Consider the following 20,645-nt stretch of genomic DNA (forward strand, 5'->3'; position numbering starts at 1 on the left):
TTAGAGAGGTGGAAAAAGACAGTAAACTCCAAATCACATGGTCTTAGGAAGCTCAGTTATTTCCGTCTCTTGATTGTGTACACCACTTTATTCTCTTTTCTCTCGTCAATGCAGAGAAATCATAAACATAGGGAAACTGTAAGTTTTATCAAATTGAATTAGAATGAAATACTCTGACTTAATTGAGCAATAATATAATGATTCAGTTCAGTTCAGTCGCTCAGTCGTGTCCGACTCTTTGCGACCCCAGGAATCGCAGCACACCAGGCCTCCCTGTCCATCACCATCTCCCGGAGTTCACTCAGACTCACGTCCATCGAGTCCATGATGCCATGCAGCCATCTCATCCTCTGTCGTCCCCTTCTCCCAATCCCTCCCAGCATCAGAGTCTTTTCCAATGAGTCAACTCTTCGCATGAGGTGGCCAAAGTAGTGGAGTTTCAGCGGTAGCATCATTCCTTCCAAAGAAATCCCAGGGCTGATCTCCTTCAGAATGAACTGGTTGGATCTCCTTGCAGTCCAGGGGACTCTCAAGAGTCTTCTCCAACACCACACTTCAAAAGCATCAATTCTTAAGCACTCAGCCTTCTTCACAGTCCAACTCTCACATCCATACATGACTACTGGAAAAACCATAGCCTTGACTAGAAGGATCTTAGTCGGCAAAGTAATGTCTCTGCTTTTGAAGACACTATCTAGGTTGGTCATAACTTTTCTTCCAAGGAGTAAGCATCTTTTAATTTCATGGCTGCAGTCACCATCTGCAGTGATTTTGGAGCCCCCAAAAATAAAGTCTGACACTGTTTCCACTGTTTCCCCATCTGTTTCCCATGAAGTGATGGGACTGGATGCCATGATCTTTGTTTTCTGACTGTTGAGCTTTAAGCCAACTTTTTCACTCTCCTCTTTCACTTTCATCAAGAGGCCTTTTAGTTCTTTTTCACTTTGTGCCATAAGGGTGGTGATCTGCATATCTGATTAGGGTGATATAATTCATAATAAATAAAGTTTTACCTCATTGTAGCAGCCCCAGAATAATAGGGCAATTTAACTATATTTGTTGGAAGACTTTCTGCTTGTAAAAACTCACAAAATCTATTATTTTTAAGATAGATTTGTTATAAGACTTTTATTAATAGTACACATTATGTGCTATTTTTAAAATGAGGTTTCATAAAATATAGTACATGTATAGAAATTTCAAAAACATAGATGTACACCTTCATTATTCAAAAGTTAAAGCCCTGTGTAATCACAGTCTAAGTCAAGAAAAGTGGGTTGTGCTCAACTTAGATTCTGCCTCCCCAGTGTGTCCTTCCCACTCATACTGGCTTTGCATCCGTCTAAAGTAACTACTGTCCTGACAGCTCGGTAATGATTGTCTAGCTTTGCTATAGGTCTCTGTACCCCAACCAGGAATGCATTGCAAACTACTCCTGTAGTTTATCTGAATCAAGGTCATATATGTTTATAATGTGTATAAATATAGTTGTGTATCTGCTTTCTTTCAGTTCACATTGTGTTCCTTGACATTCACTTACATTGTTCTGTGTGACTACAATTTTCCTTGCTGTATCCTCTTCCTTTATGGTATCACAGTTTGCTACAGTGTTTGTCTACAACATATGTTGGAGGGCACACAGTTTATCAATGTTTTAAGCCACATGTACATGGTTGGGACTGAGAATAATGCCATAAGGAACACGCTTGCATGTGTGCAACGGGGCACAGGTGTCCACACTGAGGTGCGTCTATATTAGACGTGAAGGATCCAAGCCTCGCCAGCAGTATATGGGCTTCTACGTTTCTAGTCCCCTCCCTTCACCAAAATGTGACATTTCCTGCCTTCTTAGCTACAGCCACTCTGGGAGATTTTACACAGAAATGCACAAGTTTTAAAACTGCAATGGTTTCAGGTCTTACATTTAAGTCTAATTGATTTTGAATTGATTTTTGTATACAGTGTGACATAAAGGTCCCATTTCATTCTTTTGCAGGTTGATATTAAGTTCTCCTAATACCATTTATTGAAGAGATTAGCGATTCCCCATTTCTCTCAAAGATTCAGAGACCATGTATGCATGGGTTTATTTCTGGATGTTCTATCCTGTCCCGTTGGTCTACATCTGTTTTTCTGCTGGTATCTTATTCTTTTGATGACTGTTATTTTGCAATACATTTGAAATAAGAACATGCAGTGCCTCTAGCTTTGTTCTTTTTCAACATTGATATGGCTATTCAGGGTCTTCTGAGGACTTTAGGATGATTTCCTGTGGACTTTAGGATGATTTCCTCAAGAAACCACAGGGATTTTGGTTGGGATTCACTGCAATGGTGGTCACATTGGATGTTACAGATCTGTTAAAATATTAATTCTTCCAATCCATGGATGCAGATGTCTTACTGTTTATCTGTATCTATAATTCCCTTCATTAAAATTTTGCAGTTTTCAGTGTACAAATATTCCACCTCTTTGGTTAAGTTAATTCCTAAGTATTTTATATTCTCTGTAGCTATTATGAATGAGATTGTTTTCTTAATTTCATTCAAAGACTGGAGAATGAACCTCTTCAAATAAAAGTTAAAAATAGCAAAAGGGAACAAAATTAAGGATCAGTGTGCAAATTTATATAGTAATGATTAAATTAACAAAAGAAATGAAAACAAAGAAAGGGTTTAAATCACATTTTAAAGCAGGTAAAATTTCCCCCAATTTTTAAAATACCATTTCTGTGCTTTTCTATTTCATTATCTAGTATGTTTCACATATTTGTCATAAAAGATCTTAGCATATGTTTTAAATAGTCTGCTCAGCATTGCATTTGTTTGTCTGATGATTAAACTTGATTTAAAAGAAATAAAAATCCACTCTTTTTCTACAATATGATAGCAAAGTGGAGTAGACTATGTCTACTGGGTCTAGTGTTAATAGTTTCTAATACCCACAAAGTTGTCTTTATATTGCAAACAGGGTCCCGTGCAAGTCTGTTTAGCACTTCTGCCCCTTCCTGTCTAACGGCTATTTTTATTATCCAGATCTTATTGCCATCCCTTGGTTCCTTCAGAGGACTGTCTCCAGAACCAAAGTCTGCGGATTCTCAAGTCTCACAGTCTGCTCTCCACATCTGTGGGTTCTGCATTTGTGAATTCACACAACTGTGAAGTGTTGCCCTATGTTTACAGTCCGCAGTTGGTTGAATCCGCCAGCGCAGAGCCTGCAAATATGCAAAGCTAAATGTAATATATTGTCACTATAAAATAAAACATACACACTTTCTAAAGCAAAAGAATCTCAACCTAATGGCTGTTAAGGCAACAAACAGCACAATAGATATCTACAGTCTACTTCCGAATGATTTTATATGTGATTCTGAGCTATGGAAAAGCAAAAATTAACTACATGCATCTCCCTGCACTATTTCTCAGATTAAGGACTACTTACTTGTAAATAGAAAGGTATTTTTTTTGTCCCCACAGAGTTAGACAAAGTTAGACTCGTGATACACTATAGGTTAAGCTAGTTCTCTGAATATATAAAGAAAGCAGTGCAAGGTGCTGTAATTTTCAGACTTAACCCATCAATGTAAAAATAGATACATAAAGTCATCCCAAATGTAGGTTAGCCTTATTAAATCATGAATAAAAAATAATTTTGCCATGTATGGAATTCTGCGCTGATTGTTGTCCTCTTTTTATACCCTGATGTTTATGTTCCATGATATTCTGGCTTTCATTCTTTCTCTTGAGAAATCAGTTATCAACCTAATCATTGGTTCCTTGAAGGTTATTGTTTATAAACATTGATGGAGACATATTATAAAATCTGATGACTGGTTCACACTCATTTATTGAAGGTAAATGTGATTAGTGTACTTTTTGCAGCAGTTAATCTGACACTTTCATAAGAGAATGAAAGCATCTTGTGGTGCTTTATACACATAAGCCCCCAGAAATGAGACTCTGTTGACAGTTGTATTCCACTTCCTTGCAGATTGTCTACATGGGCTGGTGTGAAACACGGGAGCAAGACCCACTTCAGGACCGTGTGTACTCACCCACCTTTCTGGCCCTGAGGGGCTCCTGCCTCTACAAGTTTCTGGCACCTCCAGTAAGTGTTTCTGTTCAACATCCCTTATTTTTTCCCATGTTATCACAGCATAGTGACATCAACTTTACAATGACAAACAGCATATTAGTGATATATTTTGAAAATAAGGTACAGGAAAAAAATGCAAAATAGTCCAAATGTTTCTGAAGATTTCTTGCCAAAGATATATATTCTGGCATTAAAGACTGACTTTATAGTCCTTGAGAGACCTAGGATGCATTTCTATTTTGGCATTTCTGCCAGGCTCAATATGTTTATTATTTGACAGGTCTAAATCAAATAAATCGGTAGTGCTTTTGATAACTTGTAATATACCATACTTAATCATCAGCCTTCAAATTAAATTTGGATGATGCCCTGTTGCACCTAGGGACTTGCTTTTGGAAACATGTACCTTACACAACCGTAGAATTTCCATAAATATTTATCAACTATAAATATTAAATGCCAGACTACTTGCTTACAGGTCTAATAACTACATAGGATCTTGGAATTATCAGGGTAGACTTGTTGTAATGTTTAGTATCTATGTACACATAAAGTTCAAATCACCCAGAAGACAGAGAGAAAATCATAAATGCTTACACCTTTACACTGGCCCTACTCTGAAAAATTTCTTAGGACTGGACAGACAAATACATGTTTAAAGCATAAACAAGTGAAACAGCTTCAACATGCTGTTTAGTGCTTCACAATGATAAGAACTTAGAAAAACTTCTTGATGTAAATATGTCTTTCTTTAGTGCAAAGCCAGCATTGACACGATGTCCAGTATTCTTTGTGTGTAGAAAGTGGTAAACAGAGAACAGACTATTACATAGTGAAATATGGACACAGTATTTTTCATTTATAGTAACTACAAAATATTGGCTACATTTCCCATATTAAAATAATTAACTCCCCTCAAAACAACACTTATAATTTATGTAGAGATAAGGCACCCCACTCCAGTACTCTTGCCTGGAAAATCCCATGGACGGAGGAGCCTGGAAGGCTGCAGTGTATGGGGTCGCTGAGGGTCGGACACGACTGAGCAACTTCACTTTTACTTTTCACTTTCATGCATTGGAGAAGGAAATGGCAACCCACTCCAGTGTTCTTGCCTGGGGAATCCCAGGGACGGAGGAGCCTGATGGGCTGCCGTCTACGGGGTCACACAGAGTCGGACACGACTGACGCGACTTAGCAGCAGCAACGTACACACTACTTAAAATACGTCCAGACACCGAGCAATGGGAAGTTGTTGCTTATAATATGAAATGCCTGCTGAAAGAGGAAGAGAAACAGTGTGAAACTGGGGGGAGCAGAGGCAGAAACACGGCATGAGGAAAATCTCACAGCTCAGGCTGCCTTGCCTGCGTGTGAGAACTTCATGGGCGCACCGCGGGTATTAATAGAGCAAAGCAGCGGCCATCTTTCTAAAACACACGATGAGCTCGTTTCTCATCTTTTCAAGGTGACCACGTGGGACTGGACCCGAGCAGAGAAAACTTTTTCAGTTTACGAGATCATGTGTAAGATCCTGAAGGTAGGACCAAAAAGTGGTGTTGATTGTAAAGGCTTTGCTTGGCCAGTTGGGGTCCTGGGTTCACAGGCAGTTTATGAAAATAAACAATGCCTGGATATGAAGGAAAATACAAGGTGAAGACATGGAAAAGAAAAATACATAAGAGAAAAGATAGAGTGGTGAGAAATGCACATCAACTTAGATAAGTCTTAAGCAGATTCCAAGGTCCCTCCGTGGGAGAGAGACACAAGGGCGTTTGTCAGGTCCTTGGAGGATGAAGTAGAAGGTCAACTGGAGATAGTCTGACTTTAAGCTTCAGTTATTACCAGAGTTGTATTTGCTGTGTAAAATGCAGAAGAGAAAGATCTGAATAAGACCTGGAATTAGAGAATGTAGAAAGTAAAAAGGTATATGAAAAGAAAGATGTGTGTGTGTGTGTACACACACACATATATGTAATATATTTAAGTCTCACAGTTACATTGTTTCTCAGAGTGTAGAGCTGCATATTCAGCTGTCATAAATCAATCACACTTCTGTGCTCTACACAGGATTGTTGCAATAGGAAGTCACTGAGAATTCAGTAAAATTCCAGATAGCTTTTGTATCCATTTTGCTAGTTGTTTCTTTAGAATGATGTCAACTTTTGCAGTTGATAGTATTTCTTAAAGAAACTCAGCCACACACTCTGAGCACTGTCTGCTTTGTGTTACTTCTCCTTTGCATACTTTAAAGAGTGTGTGTGTGTGCTCAGTTGTGTTGGACTTTTTGCGACCCCATGGACTGTAGCCCACCAGACTCCTCTGTCCATGGGATTCTCCAGGCAAGAATACTGGAGTGGGTTGCCATTTCCTTCTCCAGGGGATCTTCCAGACCCAGAGACTGAACCCCCCTCTCCTTCATTGGCAGGTGGATTCTTTACCACTGAGCCAGCCAGGAAGCCCTGTTGTTGAGGGGGACAGGGTTTTTCAGCCAGGACCTTAACAGGTTATTTTCATCTGGCTATATCTTATAAACTATTTCTATTTTTACTACTTCTGCAAAAGATTCTATTTTCTAAAAAGGTATATTAGGAGACTGAAGAACAATCTTCACATACCAAGTATTAAAAGCTGAGAGTAGGAATTTTATTCTTTTTAGGAACTATTAAAAGGGGGGACTTTGGATTATTTCCTAAAGGCAGGGACAAATAACTAGCCATGATTCTGGCTGTTTATGACCCTACAATGCCCACATTTATAGGAAGAAGTAGTACATTTCTCCCTGCTGGATGGGTATTTGTCCTAAAAACCATATATTCTTTGGATTTCAAAGCATGGACTTGATGATTCTTTTTAGTATGATGTAATTATCCTCTGAAGTAGAATATTAGATTAGAAATCTGAAGATGAATCTTATAGCTATTAATTAAAACCATTTATCTCAATAGGCAGTATTGAAAGTCAACCCTGAATAATATTATAAGAAATTAGCATTATTGTTTTCATGTGTCCTTTGTTTGTTTGCTTTTCTAGTGCTAGTTATGCTAATTTATTGTAGCAAAGCTTCTGTTTGCTTCATAACAATGTCCTGGGGGGGGGGGGAATGCTGATATCAATCAAAGTAATAATGAAAACTGATTCAAGTATACTAAATAAGAAATCAAGAATGTAAATCAGAGATAAAAAAAGCTTCTTTTGATAATCATATTTTGTTTATATGCTGTATACTTTTTTAAAAGTTTAAGTATAAAGCATTTCTCCCCTGGAAGGTATGCAGCATTGTCCGTGAGGGTTACTTGTCTTTACTGGAACTCTACTCTTTTTAAGTAGGAATTTCCTCCAAGTTTCCTGTCAACAGCTGAATCTAAGAGACGTTAAGCTAGTGAAGGAGTGCAAGCCAGGCCGAGTGGCTAGATTTCAACAGGGGGATCCTTATCCAGGCTGTGACAGAGGGCAGGTTGAAAGGCAGAGGGTCCGCCAGGGTCATGATATCCCCCTTCCCCACACCCCTTCAGATAGTGAATATATGAATAATAATTTAAAGAATAGATAATTTTGAAAATAATTATTCCAGTAGGTATTCAGTGACATTTTATTAGAAAAGTAATTTCAATATCTTGGCATCTCCTGTAGCTATAAAAATGGAAATACTTGCATTCATGTATATTACTTTCACCTACTCTTGATGAATTTCTGCAAAGCACAAAAGAATTGAAGTTTTGTAATTATTGAGTTAATATCATTTAAAATGCATGCTATTTTCCCACACTGGTCATATTGGCTGAAAAGGACACAAATTGTTTTTTTCATTTTGTGATATACAAAAGCAGATTTATAACATTCTGAGTCATTTTCTCAACTTTCTCTTCTACAATTTTTTGTCAGTTCTTAGCTGCATTCTTTTCACCTTTTAACATCCCTGAAGTTGCTGCACATATAGATGTGTGACCATATTAGTTGAAAACTTCTACTAAGATCAAGAAATTGCCATGTCAAAGTCCTTTTGACTTAATGAATTACAGTTATGTAAGTAAGGGCAGCAAGTAAGGGAAATGTGTAGCTTTTAAAAAGCAGTGAAATTTCTGAAACATGTTAGACTCAGTTTTTTCATGTCTCAGCTGGTAGAATATTCCCATGATAGTTTAAGGATTATAGAAATCAACTCAGTAAAAGATACCATGCTTATAATCGCCTTAAAACTTAGAAATTACATTAATAAGTATTGCTTAATCTCATCATCTTCACAGCTCTGGAAGGAAAAAGGAGCATTGTGTGTTATCCACCTGTCCAGTGAGAAATGGAATCTCATGCACTCAATGCTTTGATAACTACTCTTGCTAGGAAGAGTTGAGGCCAGAAATTCTTCAGTGTCAGTTCAGAAAGGAAATGTGTCAGTTATGGACTTTGAGGACTGGAAATTGTCCTCTGTGACCATTGTAATGAAGAATTAGTGATTTCAGAGGGTAGAATCCTTGTTACTACAGCGTCTCCACCACACAGTGGTCAGCACTGACCCAGGGGTGACTGGGTCCGTAGCTCAAGTATGTGCCAGTCTGCATAACTCCAAGTTTCCATCAGGACAGTGACCTGCTGGACCGGCGGAGACACTGCTTCACTGTGCAGTCCGAGTCTGGGGAGGACCTGTACTTCTCAGTGGAGCTCGACTCTGACCTTGCCCAGTGGGAACGAGCCTTCCAAACAGCAACCTTCCTGGAGGTGGAGCGGATACAGGTGAGGGTCTGTGAAAGCTGAGGACCTGTGACCCCCAGGATGCATGACCCCTCCCTAGAGTTCTGATATAAATTCAAGTGAACATGAAAATCCAGTTCTATGAGGCTCAAATGTTCAGTCATTGGCCATAGTTTAAATGAGGTGCAACACGACTCTGAAAGCATTTTAATTTTTCTATAATTTGATCTTTCTAGCCTATTTCCTACCACCCATTAAAAACACATTTCTAAATTTAATTAGAATCTTGCTGTTGTTGTTCAGTCAGTGAGTTGTGTCTGACTCTTTGCAACCCTATGGACTGCAGCACGCCAGGCTTCCCTGTCCATCACCATCTCCTAGAGCTTGCTCAAACTCATGTCGCTGAGTTGGTGATGCCATCCATCCATCTCATCCTCTGTCATCCCCTTCTCCTCCTGCCTTCAATCTTTCCCAGCATCAGGATCTTTTCTAATGAGTTGGCTCTTCACATTAGGTGCCCAAAGTATTGGAGCTTCAGGTTCAGCGTCAGTCCTTCCAATGAACGCTCAGGACTGATCTCCTTTAGGATAGACTGGATCTCCTTCCAAGGGACTCTAAAGCATCTTCTCCAACACCTCAGTTTAAAAGCATCAATTCTTTGTCACTCAGCCTTCTTTATGGCCAAACTCTGACATCCATACATGACATCTAAAACAGAAATGTTCTTGCTTTAATTAATTGTTTCCAAAGCCATTTCCTGGTCTCCAATCACAACCACTTAATTTCCAGCCGGAATGAGTTTATTCACTCACAAGTCTCTTTCTTGCTGGAAAGCCTTGTATTCATCACTACCCTCCAAAACCACACAGATGAATTTGAAGTCTTCTCAGGGGTTCACACCAGGGAGGACGATTTTCCTGACTCCCAGTCTGCCCTGCCATGTGCCTACCATGGTTCCTCCTCATCAGTCCTATTCAAGCTTGCCCCCAACCCCCTCCAGAATGCAGTATCTCTTTTGTCTTTTTCCTTAGGTCTGTCCACACTCTGCATGAGTTGGAGTGATCTGTATTTGTTTTTCTCACACTGAGTTGTAGGTTTCTGGGAGTATTTTATTTCTCTATTGACTGAAGTCAGTGCATTTTGTACTCACAAGTAATCAGCAGGTGTTTATTAAACTTTATTTCTTATATGTGAAATGTCTGATGGCAACAACACATCGTTATTATCTGGATAGTTGCCTGTAACAATGGACCTGGATGCATACTTTTCCAATTATATTGAACTGATTTGTGACATGTATTAATTTTTTTCTGACTACAAATTTTTGTATTCAATCCATCAAGTCACAACAATGTGACATGACAATCAGGGGAAGAGACAAGGAGAAGACTCATTTATCAGTTTTTCATTGCTCAATTAACATTTTCTAATATTTTGCTGATATGCATGTATCTAAAAATGTTAAAGTAACTAAGACATGTTGTTTCAATAATCTACTTGGATAGAACCTCAATTTAGTAAATAGATTTTTCATATCAAAAGTGGAAAGATGAGAAATATCTTAAATATTATTTTATTAATATTGTGTCAACCCCTAAGATTATTTTAAAGCATTTTATGAAGCTGTATAGGAGTTGACTTTTTTTAACTTATTTTGATAGTTTTAGGTTTTCCTTATTATCATTTTGCTGGAATATTACACTTCACTTGGAAACAAATACACAGCAATTTCTACTTGCTGGTTTCAATTTAAGATTTTCAAGTCTCTAATGTTTAGAAATGAGATAGAGATAAAATTGTGTTGTTTCATTCTATTTTACTCTTTTTTTAAACTCTGGGCCTCATATTCTATAAGCTGACGTCCTGAGCAATGCATTTTTTTGACTGGCACCTTACATATTCACAATAGGAATTTAAGATGCATATATAAGTGAAAGTAAAATATTTAATGTCTTTTTAGCTTTTTGTTGTTTTTCACATTTTGTAACTTCCCCTTGTGTGCTCCACCAGAAATAACCAATGACTGGTCACTGCGGATCTGTTATTTTCAAAATTCAAGCATGTAAAAATATGTACATGAAGAAGTTTATGTGTTTTACTCATATTTCCTAGTATTTCCACTTCAACTAAAGTTGATAATTAAATGAAATAAAGAGGAGACACGTCTCATTGTGAAACAGGTGTTTTGTTGTTGTTCAGTCGCTCAGTCGTGTCTAATTCTTTGTGATCCCACGGACTGCAGCACACCAGGCTACCCTGGCCTTCACGTCTCCTGGAGCTTATTCAAACTCATGTCCAGTGAGTTGATGAATTACTACGAATTAATAAATTATTTTTATTTTGAAATCAGTTTTCATTAAGAAGACTGCATTTTAACACTTTCTACCTTTTAATCTATTCCTTTATCTGTTTAAATATTTTCTGATCACTAATGTACTTAGTATTAATGCAAATATCTATATATTTATTTAATAGATAATTAACTGTTGGAGATATTTCTAAACATCCTAATTGTCATTTAAATTAGCATCTTAAAATTTCACCATACTTCCCAGGATGACAGTAGAAAATGTAATGAACATCAAAAATTAACATTTTTATATTAATCAAAATATGACAATTTATATGAATTACAACTTACATTTCCCTAGTATTCAAAGTACCACAATTAAGCCTAGTTAATTTACTGTTATTTTTAGTACCTTTATTTGTACAATTTTTGAAACATTTCCCCAGAGTAAGTGAATAATATGGTAAGGCATGGATAATTATTGTTTACTTTACACTAATTCAATCTAAAATAATACAGCCTGTTTAAAATAAGGCTTTCAGTGAAGTGTATAACATTCAAAAATTGATTTCTCTTGAAGTTATTTATTTCAGACTTTCATGTGTTTTTTATCCACTATAGACATTTAGCTGTCATCCAAAAGGGCATATGAAAAATAATTTTATTTTTGATGTATCTTCAAATGTTATGTAATAATATATAAAATTCTGCAAATTAATATAATTATATATCATAATTATATTACATATAATAATCATACATAATATATAACAAATATATAGTCCCTGGAGAAGGGGATGGCAACCCACTGTTGTATTCTTGCCTGGAAAATGCCATGGACAGAGGACCCTACAGTCCATGGGGTCACGAAGAGTCCGAAATGACTGAGCAACTCACACTTTCACTTTTTTCGCTTTCATATAATATATAATTTACATGCTTATAAATTTACAATATATAAATATATATACTGCAGATGGTGATTGCAGCCATGAAATTAAAAGATGTTTACTCCTTGGAAGAAAAGTTATGACCAACCTAGATAGCATATTCAAAAGCAGAGACATTACTTTGCCAACAAAGGTCTGTCTAGTCAAGGCTATGGTTTTTCCAGTAGTCATGTATGGATGTGAGAGTTGGACTGTGAAGAAGGCTGAGTGCCGAAGAATTGATGCTTTTGAACTGTGGTGTTGGAATAAGACTCTCGAGAGTCCCTTGAACTGCAAGGAGATCCAACCAGTCCATTCTGAAGGAGATCAGCCCTGGGATTTCTTTGGAAGGAATGATGCTAAAGCTGAAGCTCCAGTACTTTGGACACCTCATGCGAAGAGTTGACTCATTGGAAAAGACTCTGATGCTGGGAGGGATTGGCGGCAGGAGGAGAAGGGGACAACAGAGGATGAGATGGCTGGATGGCATCACTGACTTGATGGACGTGAGTTTGAGTGAACTCTGGGAGTTGGTGATGGACAGGGAGGCCTGGCGTGCTGCAATTCATGAGGTCGCAAATAGTCAGACACGACTGAGCGACTGAACTGATATATATATTTATATATAATTAAGTGCAAATTTAACTTTTCTAAGAATGATAATTTTTCGCACTTTTCTAGCTGTAATTCAATTTTATTATGAAACAAACATAGAAATTAAACAATAAATCAAATATTTCCATATTCAAACATACAAATATGTTCATTATATGTTTATTAAGACTATAATCATAGAATAAAACTTTTAGGGGTTTCAACTTATATCATCTGTTTTAATATAATTATTATTGAAGTAATGTAATTTAATTCACAGTTGTGTTCTTAATAAGATAACTGTTAATGCTCTCTACTGAAGGTGTTTTCACTTGGCATGTATTTTTTAAATAATGTCATTTGAAAACAAAACAATCATGTATAATTTAGAGGAAATCAGGCAACCTTGGATGCTCCTTATATTTGATAGTAGTTTTAATAAAGTGACAGTGGTTGGATGCAAGTATGGAAGGTGCTCATGTACTAAATAAAATTACACCCCAAAATCAACTTGCTGTGCTTTGAGTCATTTCTGACTCTTTCTAACCCCATAGACTGTAGCCCACCAGGCTCCTTTGTCCATGGGATTCTTCAGGAAAGAATACTGGAGTGAGTTGCCATTTCCTCCTCCAGGGGATCTTCCCCATCCAGAAATTCAACCTCCTTCTTCTGTGTCTCCAGCATTGCAAATGGATTCTTTACCACTGAGCCACCCAGGAAGTCCCCAAATCAACTTACAAGACCCATTAAATTTGCTTTTTAATCTACTTTTTTGAAGAACTGAACTTCAAATGAATAATTTGACTTGGTCATAACTTTCCTATGTAAACTGGGCTTAAGCACATCAATATACCTGTCTGGTGGAGGCAACTTGATACATTTGGCCATTGTTATAGTTGGACAGCAGAAAAGGCAATGGCACCCCACTCCAGTACTCTTGCCTGGAAAATCCCATGGACGGAGGAGCCTGGAAGGCTGCAGTCCATGGGGTCGCTGAGGGTTGGACACAACTGAGCGACTTCACTTTCACGTTTCATTTTCATGCATTGGAGAAGGAAATGGCAACCCACTCCAGTGTTCTTGCTTGGAGAATCCCAGGGACGGGGGAGCCTGGTGGGCTGCCATCTATGGGGTCGCACAGAGTAGGACACGACTGAAGTGACTTAGCAGCAGTAGCATAGTTGGACAGAAGAGTCTGGCGTGCTGCAGTCCATGGGGTCACAAAAGAGTTGGACACAACTTAGTAACTTAACAAAACAATGGTCAGAATGAGGCTCACTTAATGTATCGATACTTTCATGTCCAGTATTATAAACACAAATAGGATATAAGGGTTGGTAGAGGTCTCTCTCTCTCGTCCTCTCTCTCTCTTTCTCCTTTGTTTGTTAATTACAAGTATTTTTCATGATTTGAATATCCCACTCCAGTTTACAATTAAGTGCAAGTAAAACCAGCCTATAACATAAACATGCATCATTTCATATAATCCCCAATTTGATTTCTTATCTGTTATTCTTTGTATCTCAGCATCTATATTTAACTAGTCTTCCCAAAATATTTTTGTAAGTAAAATTATAATTTAGTCTGATCTCAGTGTGAACAATCGTTAATTATTGATTTAGAAGAATCAGTAAGTTTACACAAATAATAGGCAAGGGTAAATGTCTTTAGAACATAACTTGTACCAATCGATGAACATACAGAGATTCTTAAGGTCGTAGTGTTCTTGACCTGGTTAGTAAATATGTTTGTGTGCCTGAGAGCTCTCTCTAATAATATTGATAAAATGACAATAACTTTCAAATAACTCACTTTTAGTTTAATAAAAATGCAGTGATATTTAGCTACAGAATATAATGATTTAATATCATCTTGCCTACACCCAAAAATATGTGTATAGCTTTATTGCCAAGAGAGTGAAGGGCATCAAAGTGGCACAAGGTCAAGACAAGGTCACCTGGAGTAGGATGGGAAACGGAGCCCCGCATCCCCCAGGCAGATCCACAGCCGTTCAGCTCGTGCTCTGTTAACATCAGGATGTCAGTCAGACCGGCTTTCTTCTACAGCTGTTGCTGAAGTAAAGTCTGCTGTTTTGTTATTAATCATATAAGGAACTTGTCACAGGCAATATGACAGTCTGGTGAAAGTGGGCTCTTCACCCTGATGTTGGGTCAGTCCCGTGAAAGTAACAGTTCTCTGTTCTGTCCAGTGCAAGACATATGCATGTGTGCTGGAGGGTCACCTGATGGGGCTCACGATTGACTTCAGCACTGGCTTCATCTGCTTCGACGCTGCGACCAAGGTAGGGTACCCCATCAGCTCGAACATGAGGCAGGCGTCATATGCTGAGAGCAACTGAAACTGCTTCCAACTACTGTCAGCAGGCTGCCTGGTGATCAGGTGTCAGACTTTATTAATAGGAGATAAATTATGCCTGAATCTGCTTAGAGAAAAATAGAAGTTTGGATTTTAATAAAACAAATATTTTGCCACAAAACATTACAACTATATAAAGTGTTTATACTGGAGTGGGTAGCCATTCCCTTCTCCAAGGGGATCTTCCCAAGGGACTGAACCTGAATCTCCTGCATTGCAGGCAGATTCTTTACTGTCTGAGCCATCAGGGAAGCCCCATATACACATATATATCCATGTATTATACATGGATGGGCTTCCCTGGGAGGCTCAGATGGTAAAGAATCCGCCTGCAATATGGGAGACCTGAGTTCAATCCCTGGGTTGGGACGATTCCCCTGGAGAAGGGCATGGAAACCCACTCCAGTATCCTTGCCTGGAGAATCCCCATGGACAGAGGAGCCTGGCAGGCTACAGACCATAGGGTCGCAAAGAGTCAGGCACGACTGAGTGACTAAGCACAACACATGCATGTATTCTCTTTTACTAAAGGTATGACCTCACAGTGAAGGGAAATTTTCTTCTTTCAGAACAATTTTTTAAAACAAAGTATTCTTTTACTATTTTTCTGAGTCCACATTTCCAATATCAAAAATGGGGAAACTTTTTTTTTTTTTTTTTAGTTTTATAGGTATTGTGGGTTTCTCTGGTGGCTCAGATGGGAAAGAATCTACCTGCAATGCAGGAGACCTGGGTTCAATCCCTGGGTTGGGAAGATCCCTTGGAGGAGGGCGTGGCAACCCACTCCAGTATTCTTGCCTGGAGAAATAGCATAGACAGAGGAGCCTGGTGACTACAGTCTGTGGGAACGCAAGGAGTTGGATGACTGAGTGACTAGGCACACAGCACAGGTAGTATGTTAGAATTATAGGATGGAGGCACACTGGTTCTCAGCAAAGGGAGTTCAAGGCAGCCTGGAAGCATGTAACTAAATCAGTTCAATTCAGCACAGAAAGACCACTCATCCCAATGTAACTTGTTATATGTTACTAATTTCATGAACGCCTTTACATTTGAGTCAATTTCTAGGAATAAAGATTTCTTTGAATTGCAAAGAATGCAATTTTTGATGTGATTTTTAAATCATACTTAGGGGGAAAAAATGAAAATGGTTGACTTGTAGTAATAAAGTTCATAGCTAAGCTTAGAAATCAAATTAGTCAAATTGAAGAATAGCACTGCCTCAAAAATAAAATGTCTTAGGGCTCCTGTGTTAATTTAGCGGATATTTAATAAAGTGCTTAGTCTCTGTCAGTGGAGCAGCCTTCAGACAACCTGGAGGAGAATAAAGCAGTGGTGGCTTATTACATTGTCAGGTATATTGACTTAGATGTAGCCATCTCAGTAAACTCATTTCCTGTTCTCCCCAGAGCTGTTGCTCTCCATTAAGCTGGCAAAGTTGTATGCATATGCCACAAAGAAATCACTGGCAAAGGGCTGATTTCTACAGAGAATTGCTAATATGAGTCATAAATGTGGCTGAATTTCATCACGTTGCCAGAAACAAAGCAACAACCAACAATAAACAACATAAAAACAAACCCCCAAGGATCCAAGAAATTTATACCAGCAAAACCAAAATTTTCTGCCAGTCTTTATTATGCAGATGGCATGTGAAGTTACTCAGTATAAGATTAGTAAGTTATGAATAAAAGCACACCACATCCAGCAGCAGGTAGAAACATGAGCAAGAGCCTGTTTTTCCATGTGTATCGTGATTATTCTAAAATTTACATAGATATGATTATAGTAAGTACTCTGTAATCAGTGCCCCTTGTCATGATGTGGGGATTTGAGGAACTCAGAGAAGCTATGAGCCATGACATGCAGGGCCACACAAGATCATAGTGAAGAGTTCCATGACTTTAAGCTATTGCAAAACAACCCACAAGGCCTACATTTTAGAAAGACTTTTTCTGTTTGTTTGTTTGTTTTTTCTCCTTTTCTTTTAAGAGAGTCCAAATAAATTGTCAAAGTGATCATCTGTTTAAACCTCTGTAAAGGTTCCATTTATTTGATGGAAATACTGATACATACAGACATTATAGGAAAATAAATTAAAATGTTTGATCAGGAAGTTTCATCAAATCTTGGGCCCCTGGCCCGATGCTGGTGAGTTTCTGTTCTGTTGACTCCAGCTCAGATACACAGCTGGCTTCCTCAGGATGCATCCTGAGCCCTTGAGTACCGTGGGTCCACCCTACTGCTTGTTGTCCATCTCGTTCTGACTCCCCTGCATTCCTCTCTCCATTATCAAAAGGAACCTAAATTGTGTCCTGTGCCCGGGCCTCTTCCTCAACAACTCCCCCTAAAAAAAAAAAAACCTGGAGGGTGCACCCTGACCAGCGCAGGCAGGCCTTCTCATTTAGATTCCTGCAGCATCGGCCAGGCCTGCCTTCTCCTTGTGCTTATTACACACTCTTTTTATGCATCGACTCTGTGCCTTGACAGTTGAGAAACACAAGGTACAGAGAAAAGGATACCTTCCCTCCTCTCAAGACACCTGCAGTCTCATGAACAGGTCTGGAACAGTTTCATGAATAGGACAGGTCTGGAACCGGGGGCCTTCAGTGGTCTGGGAGAGTTCCCTGCCTCTTTGTCCCCTCTCTCACCACTGCCAGGTGAATGATGTTTCTAAGATGCTTCCTTGTAGTCACTCACTCGGGTGTCCTTTCATCTTGACAAAAATGTGGGTCTGACTGTTAGCTTGTGCTTCAAGAGGAAGTTCTGTGGAGTAATCAGTTGAAAATCACCTTGTTGCTACTATGGAAGAAAAACAAAGCAATGGATGATAGGTGTTTTTGCTGATTCCCTGGCATGGCTTTTATTTCATGGTTATGTAAAATGAGATATTTAAATTAATTTATTCACATATATATTTAAATGATTATTTCATGGAAATTAATGTTGCTTTGGGGAATTAAAGGATATAGTGATTACTAAATTATAGCCTTTGACAAGCATATTTTAGTTTACTTTTTAATGCTGGGATATATAGGACTAACTTAGTATGGTTACTTTTACCAGTTAAAAGAGCAATCTCTCCATTTGAATACAGAGATGAGCTGCACTGACTCACCTATTTTTTCTTTTCTCGTTAGGCGGTACTTTGGAGGTATAAGTTTTCTCAGCTGAAAGGTTCCTCCGATGACGGCAAGAGCAAAATCAAATTTTTGTTTCAGAATCCAGATACTAAACAGATTGAAGCAAAGGTAAACCCAAATTCATCACACAAACCAGCTCCAACTGCATTCATGCCATTAAGAAACAGAGGGGAGAAAATTTAGGAGACCCGTAAGTGCAAAAACACATGTTTTTTGTTTACCTTGGAGTAGCTCTCATGACCAAAAAAATAGATTCACTTTAAAATTTTAATGACAAATTTTCACTGAAATGGGTACTTGAGAATAAATTACATACAACGTTTCATTTCTTAGTTTTAATTTTTGTGAACTGTATTTCTGTCACACTAAAATAATATTCTGGGAACTGAAACATTTTCTTGGTGGTTTCACATTCTAAATAATAATTTATAAAAGATATTCTATCACTGTTTATTCCCTCTTTGGAAATGAATGTTTGTCTGTGCTCACTGAGTCGTGTCCTCTTTGTGATCTCATGGACTGCAGCTGGCCAGGCTCCTCTGTCCGTGGGATTCTCCAGGCAAGAATACTGGAGTAGGTTTCCATTCCTTCCTCCAGGGGAGCTTCCCAACCCAGGGATCACACCCACTCCTCTGACATCTCCTGCATTGACAGGCGGGTTCTTTGCTACTAACGCCACCTGGGAAACCTTTGGATATAAATACCAATTCCTAAAAAATATTTTTAAATTCAATTCATGTTTTTGTATGTTATTCTGTTAAACAGAATGAATAAATGAGTGATTTTTTTGCTTTGCTTCATGTAGACTTTCAGTATTCTAAAATATATCAGAAAGATTCACTACTTTTATGTTTATGATTATGTATTTGTAGATATTCAAAATCTGAAGGACTTCCTTTGCCCTACCGTGAAATTCACACCAACAGTCTTTGGGTTAGAATGAGTTATAAATATATTATTTCAGTGGGGAAGAGAGAATAAATAATGAATACCAAAGTGAAAAATGAATTCTATGGAAATGAAAACTCAGATATAAATTTTCAACTTTGACTTAAAATGACCATAATTCAGTTACATCCCAGTACCTATTAAGTCCAGGGGAGGTTTGGCTGACATTCAGAGCCTCCAGAGGACAGACCCTTCCTGACTCCCATCCGGGCTCTGCAGCCCTGCTCTGTGCAGACCAGAGGCTCTCGCTCTCCTTTTAACAAGACAGCTTCCTTCTCACGGCTGCTCCTGCTTTTGTCTAGACTCTTCTCTCAGTCTGCTTGGTTCTGACCCTATCAGAGTGCCCACCCCTGCCCTGAGCTTGTCCCTTGACTCCTCTCAACACCTGCTCTTCAGTGCTGTGAGGGGGCTGTGGAGCGACTCCTCTCTGCCGGCTTCTGTCCAGCTGTTTTTCACATCTGTCTCCGGTCAGTGTGGACGGAGGCCTGGGTACCATCACCCTCTCCCTCCTGACTCCCGTGTCCTCACCCCGCCTCGCCTGGTTCCAACATGCAGACCTGCCTGTGGGCACCCCAACTCCGTGCCCCCGGCTGCCATGGGTGGATCATTGCTCTGTGTCATCAGGCACACTGCTCTTCCAATTGCGTCTTGGTGTCACTATAAGAATGAATCTCTACTCTCCAAAAGGATGTATCTTAAGTTTTGGCGGATTTCCCACTTTGACACTCAGGAATTTTAACATGGTGAGTGGTGTCATTGTTGTCAGTTCCGTGTTCTTCGGGCAAACGTGGAGTGTCAACCACTAGTTAATATGTTTGATTTGATAAACTCCTTCTCATCTGATATTTTTAATGTGCTAACAAGTCCTTAGTCTCCAACATGGAGCAAAAAAGATAAATGCCGTGAAATGACTAGTGACTATTGTATTTAGACTTCGTTAATGTAGCTCATATACTTACTGCTTCCTTAACTATTCTATTTATTAGTTGTCTGCCAGCTTTGAAAAGGAGAAGGTGATGGCACCCCACTCCAGTACTCTTGCCTGGAGAATCCCATGGGCGGAGGAGCCTGGTGGGCTGCAATCCATGGGGTCACTGAGAGTCAGACACGACTGAGCGACTTCACGTCCGCTTTTCACTTTCATGCATTGGAGAAGGGAATGGCAACCCACTCCAGTGTTCTTGCCGGGAGAATCCCAGGGATAGGGGAGCCTGGTGGGCTGCCGTCTATGGGGTCGCACAGAGTCGGACACGACTGAAGCGACTTAGTAGCAGCAGCAGCAGCAGCTTCAAAATGCTACTTTTTATGGTTAGCATGTTTTACATAATACTTCATAAATTCATTTAGTAAGAAATAGTTTCAGAAGCTATTTACTGAATGTTTTTCCTTGAACTTAGTGTTAGTAGCTAAGTCATGTCTGACTCTTTGCGGCCCCATAGACTATAAACTACAAGACTCCTCTGTCCATAGGATTCCCCAGGCAAGAACACTGGAGTGGGTTGCCATGCCCTCCTCCAGGGGTTCTTCCCAACCCAGTGATCAAACCCAGGTGTCTTGCATTGCAGGCACATTCTTTGCCAT

General features: G+C 38.9%; 1 protein-coding gene across 2 annotated transcripts in view; it reads left to right on the forward strand.

Moving 5' to 3' along the window:
- Positions 1–20,645, forward strand: part of SNTG1 (syntrophin gamma 1) — a 140,446-nt gene that overhangs the window by 104,942 nt on the left and 14,859 nt on the right. Inside the window, exons 12-16 of one of the 2 annotated variants that reach the window (XM_068983816.1) lie at positions 3,991–4,107; positions 5,564–5,635; positions 8,674–8,826; positions 14,807–14,899; positions 18,114–18,224. In XM_068983816.1, coding sequence (XP_068839917.1) covers positions 3,991–4,107; positions 5,564–5,635; positions 8,674–8,826; positions 14,807–14,899; positions 18,114–18,224 — 546 coding nt within the window. The remainder of the gene's footprint in view (positions 1–3,990; positions 4,108–5,563; positions 5,636–8,673; positions 8,827–14,806; positions 14,900–18,113; positions 18,225–20,645) is intronic. The other variant, XM_068983817.1, reaches the window with a different exon arrangement.

The sequence above is a fragment of the Capricornis sumatraensis genome, chromosome 11, assembly GCF_032405125.1.
Source record: "Capricornis sumatraensis isolate serow.1 chromosome 11, serow.2, whole genome shotgun sequence".
Lineage (NCBI taxonomy): Eukaryota > Metazoa > Chordata > Mammalia > Artiodactyla > Bovidae > Capricornis > Capricornis sumatraensis.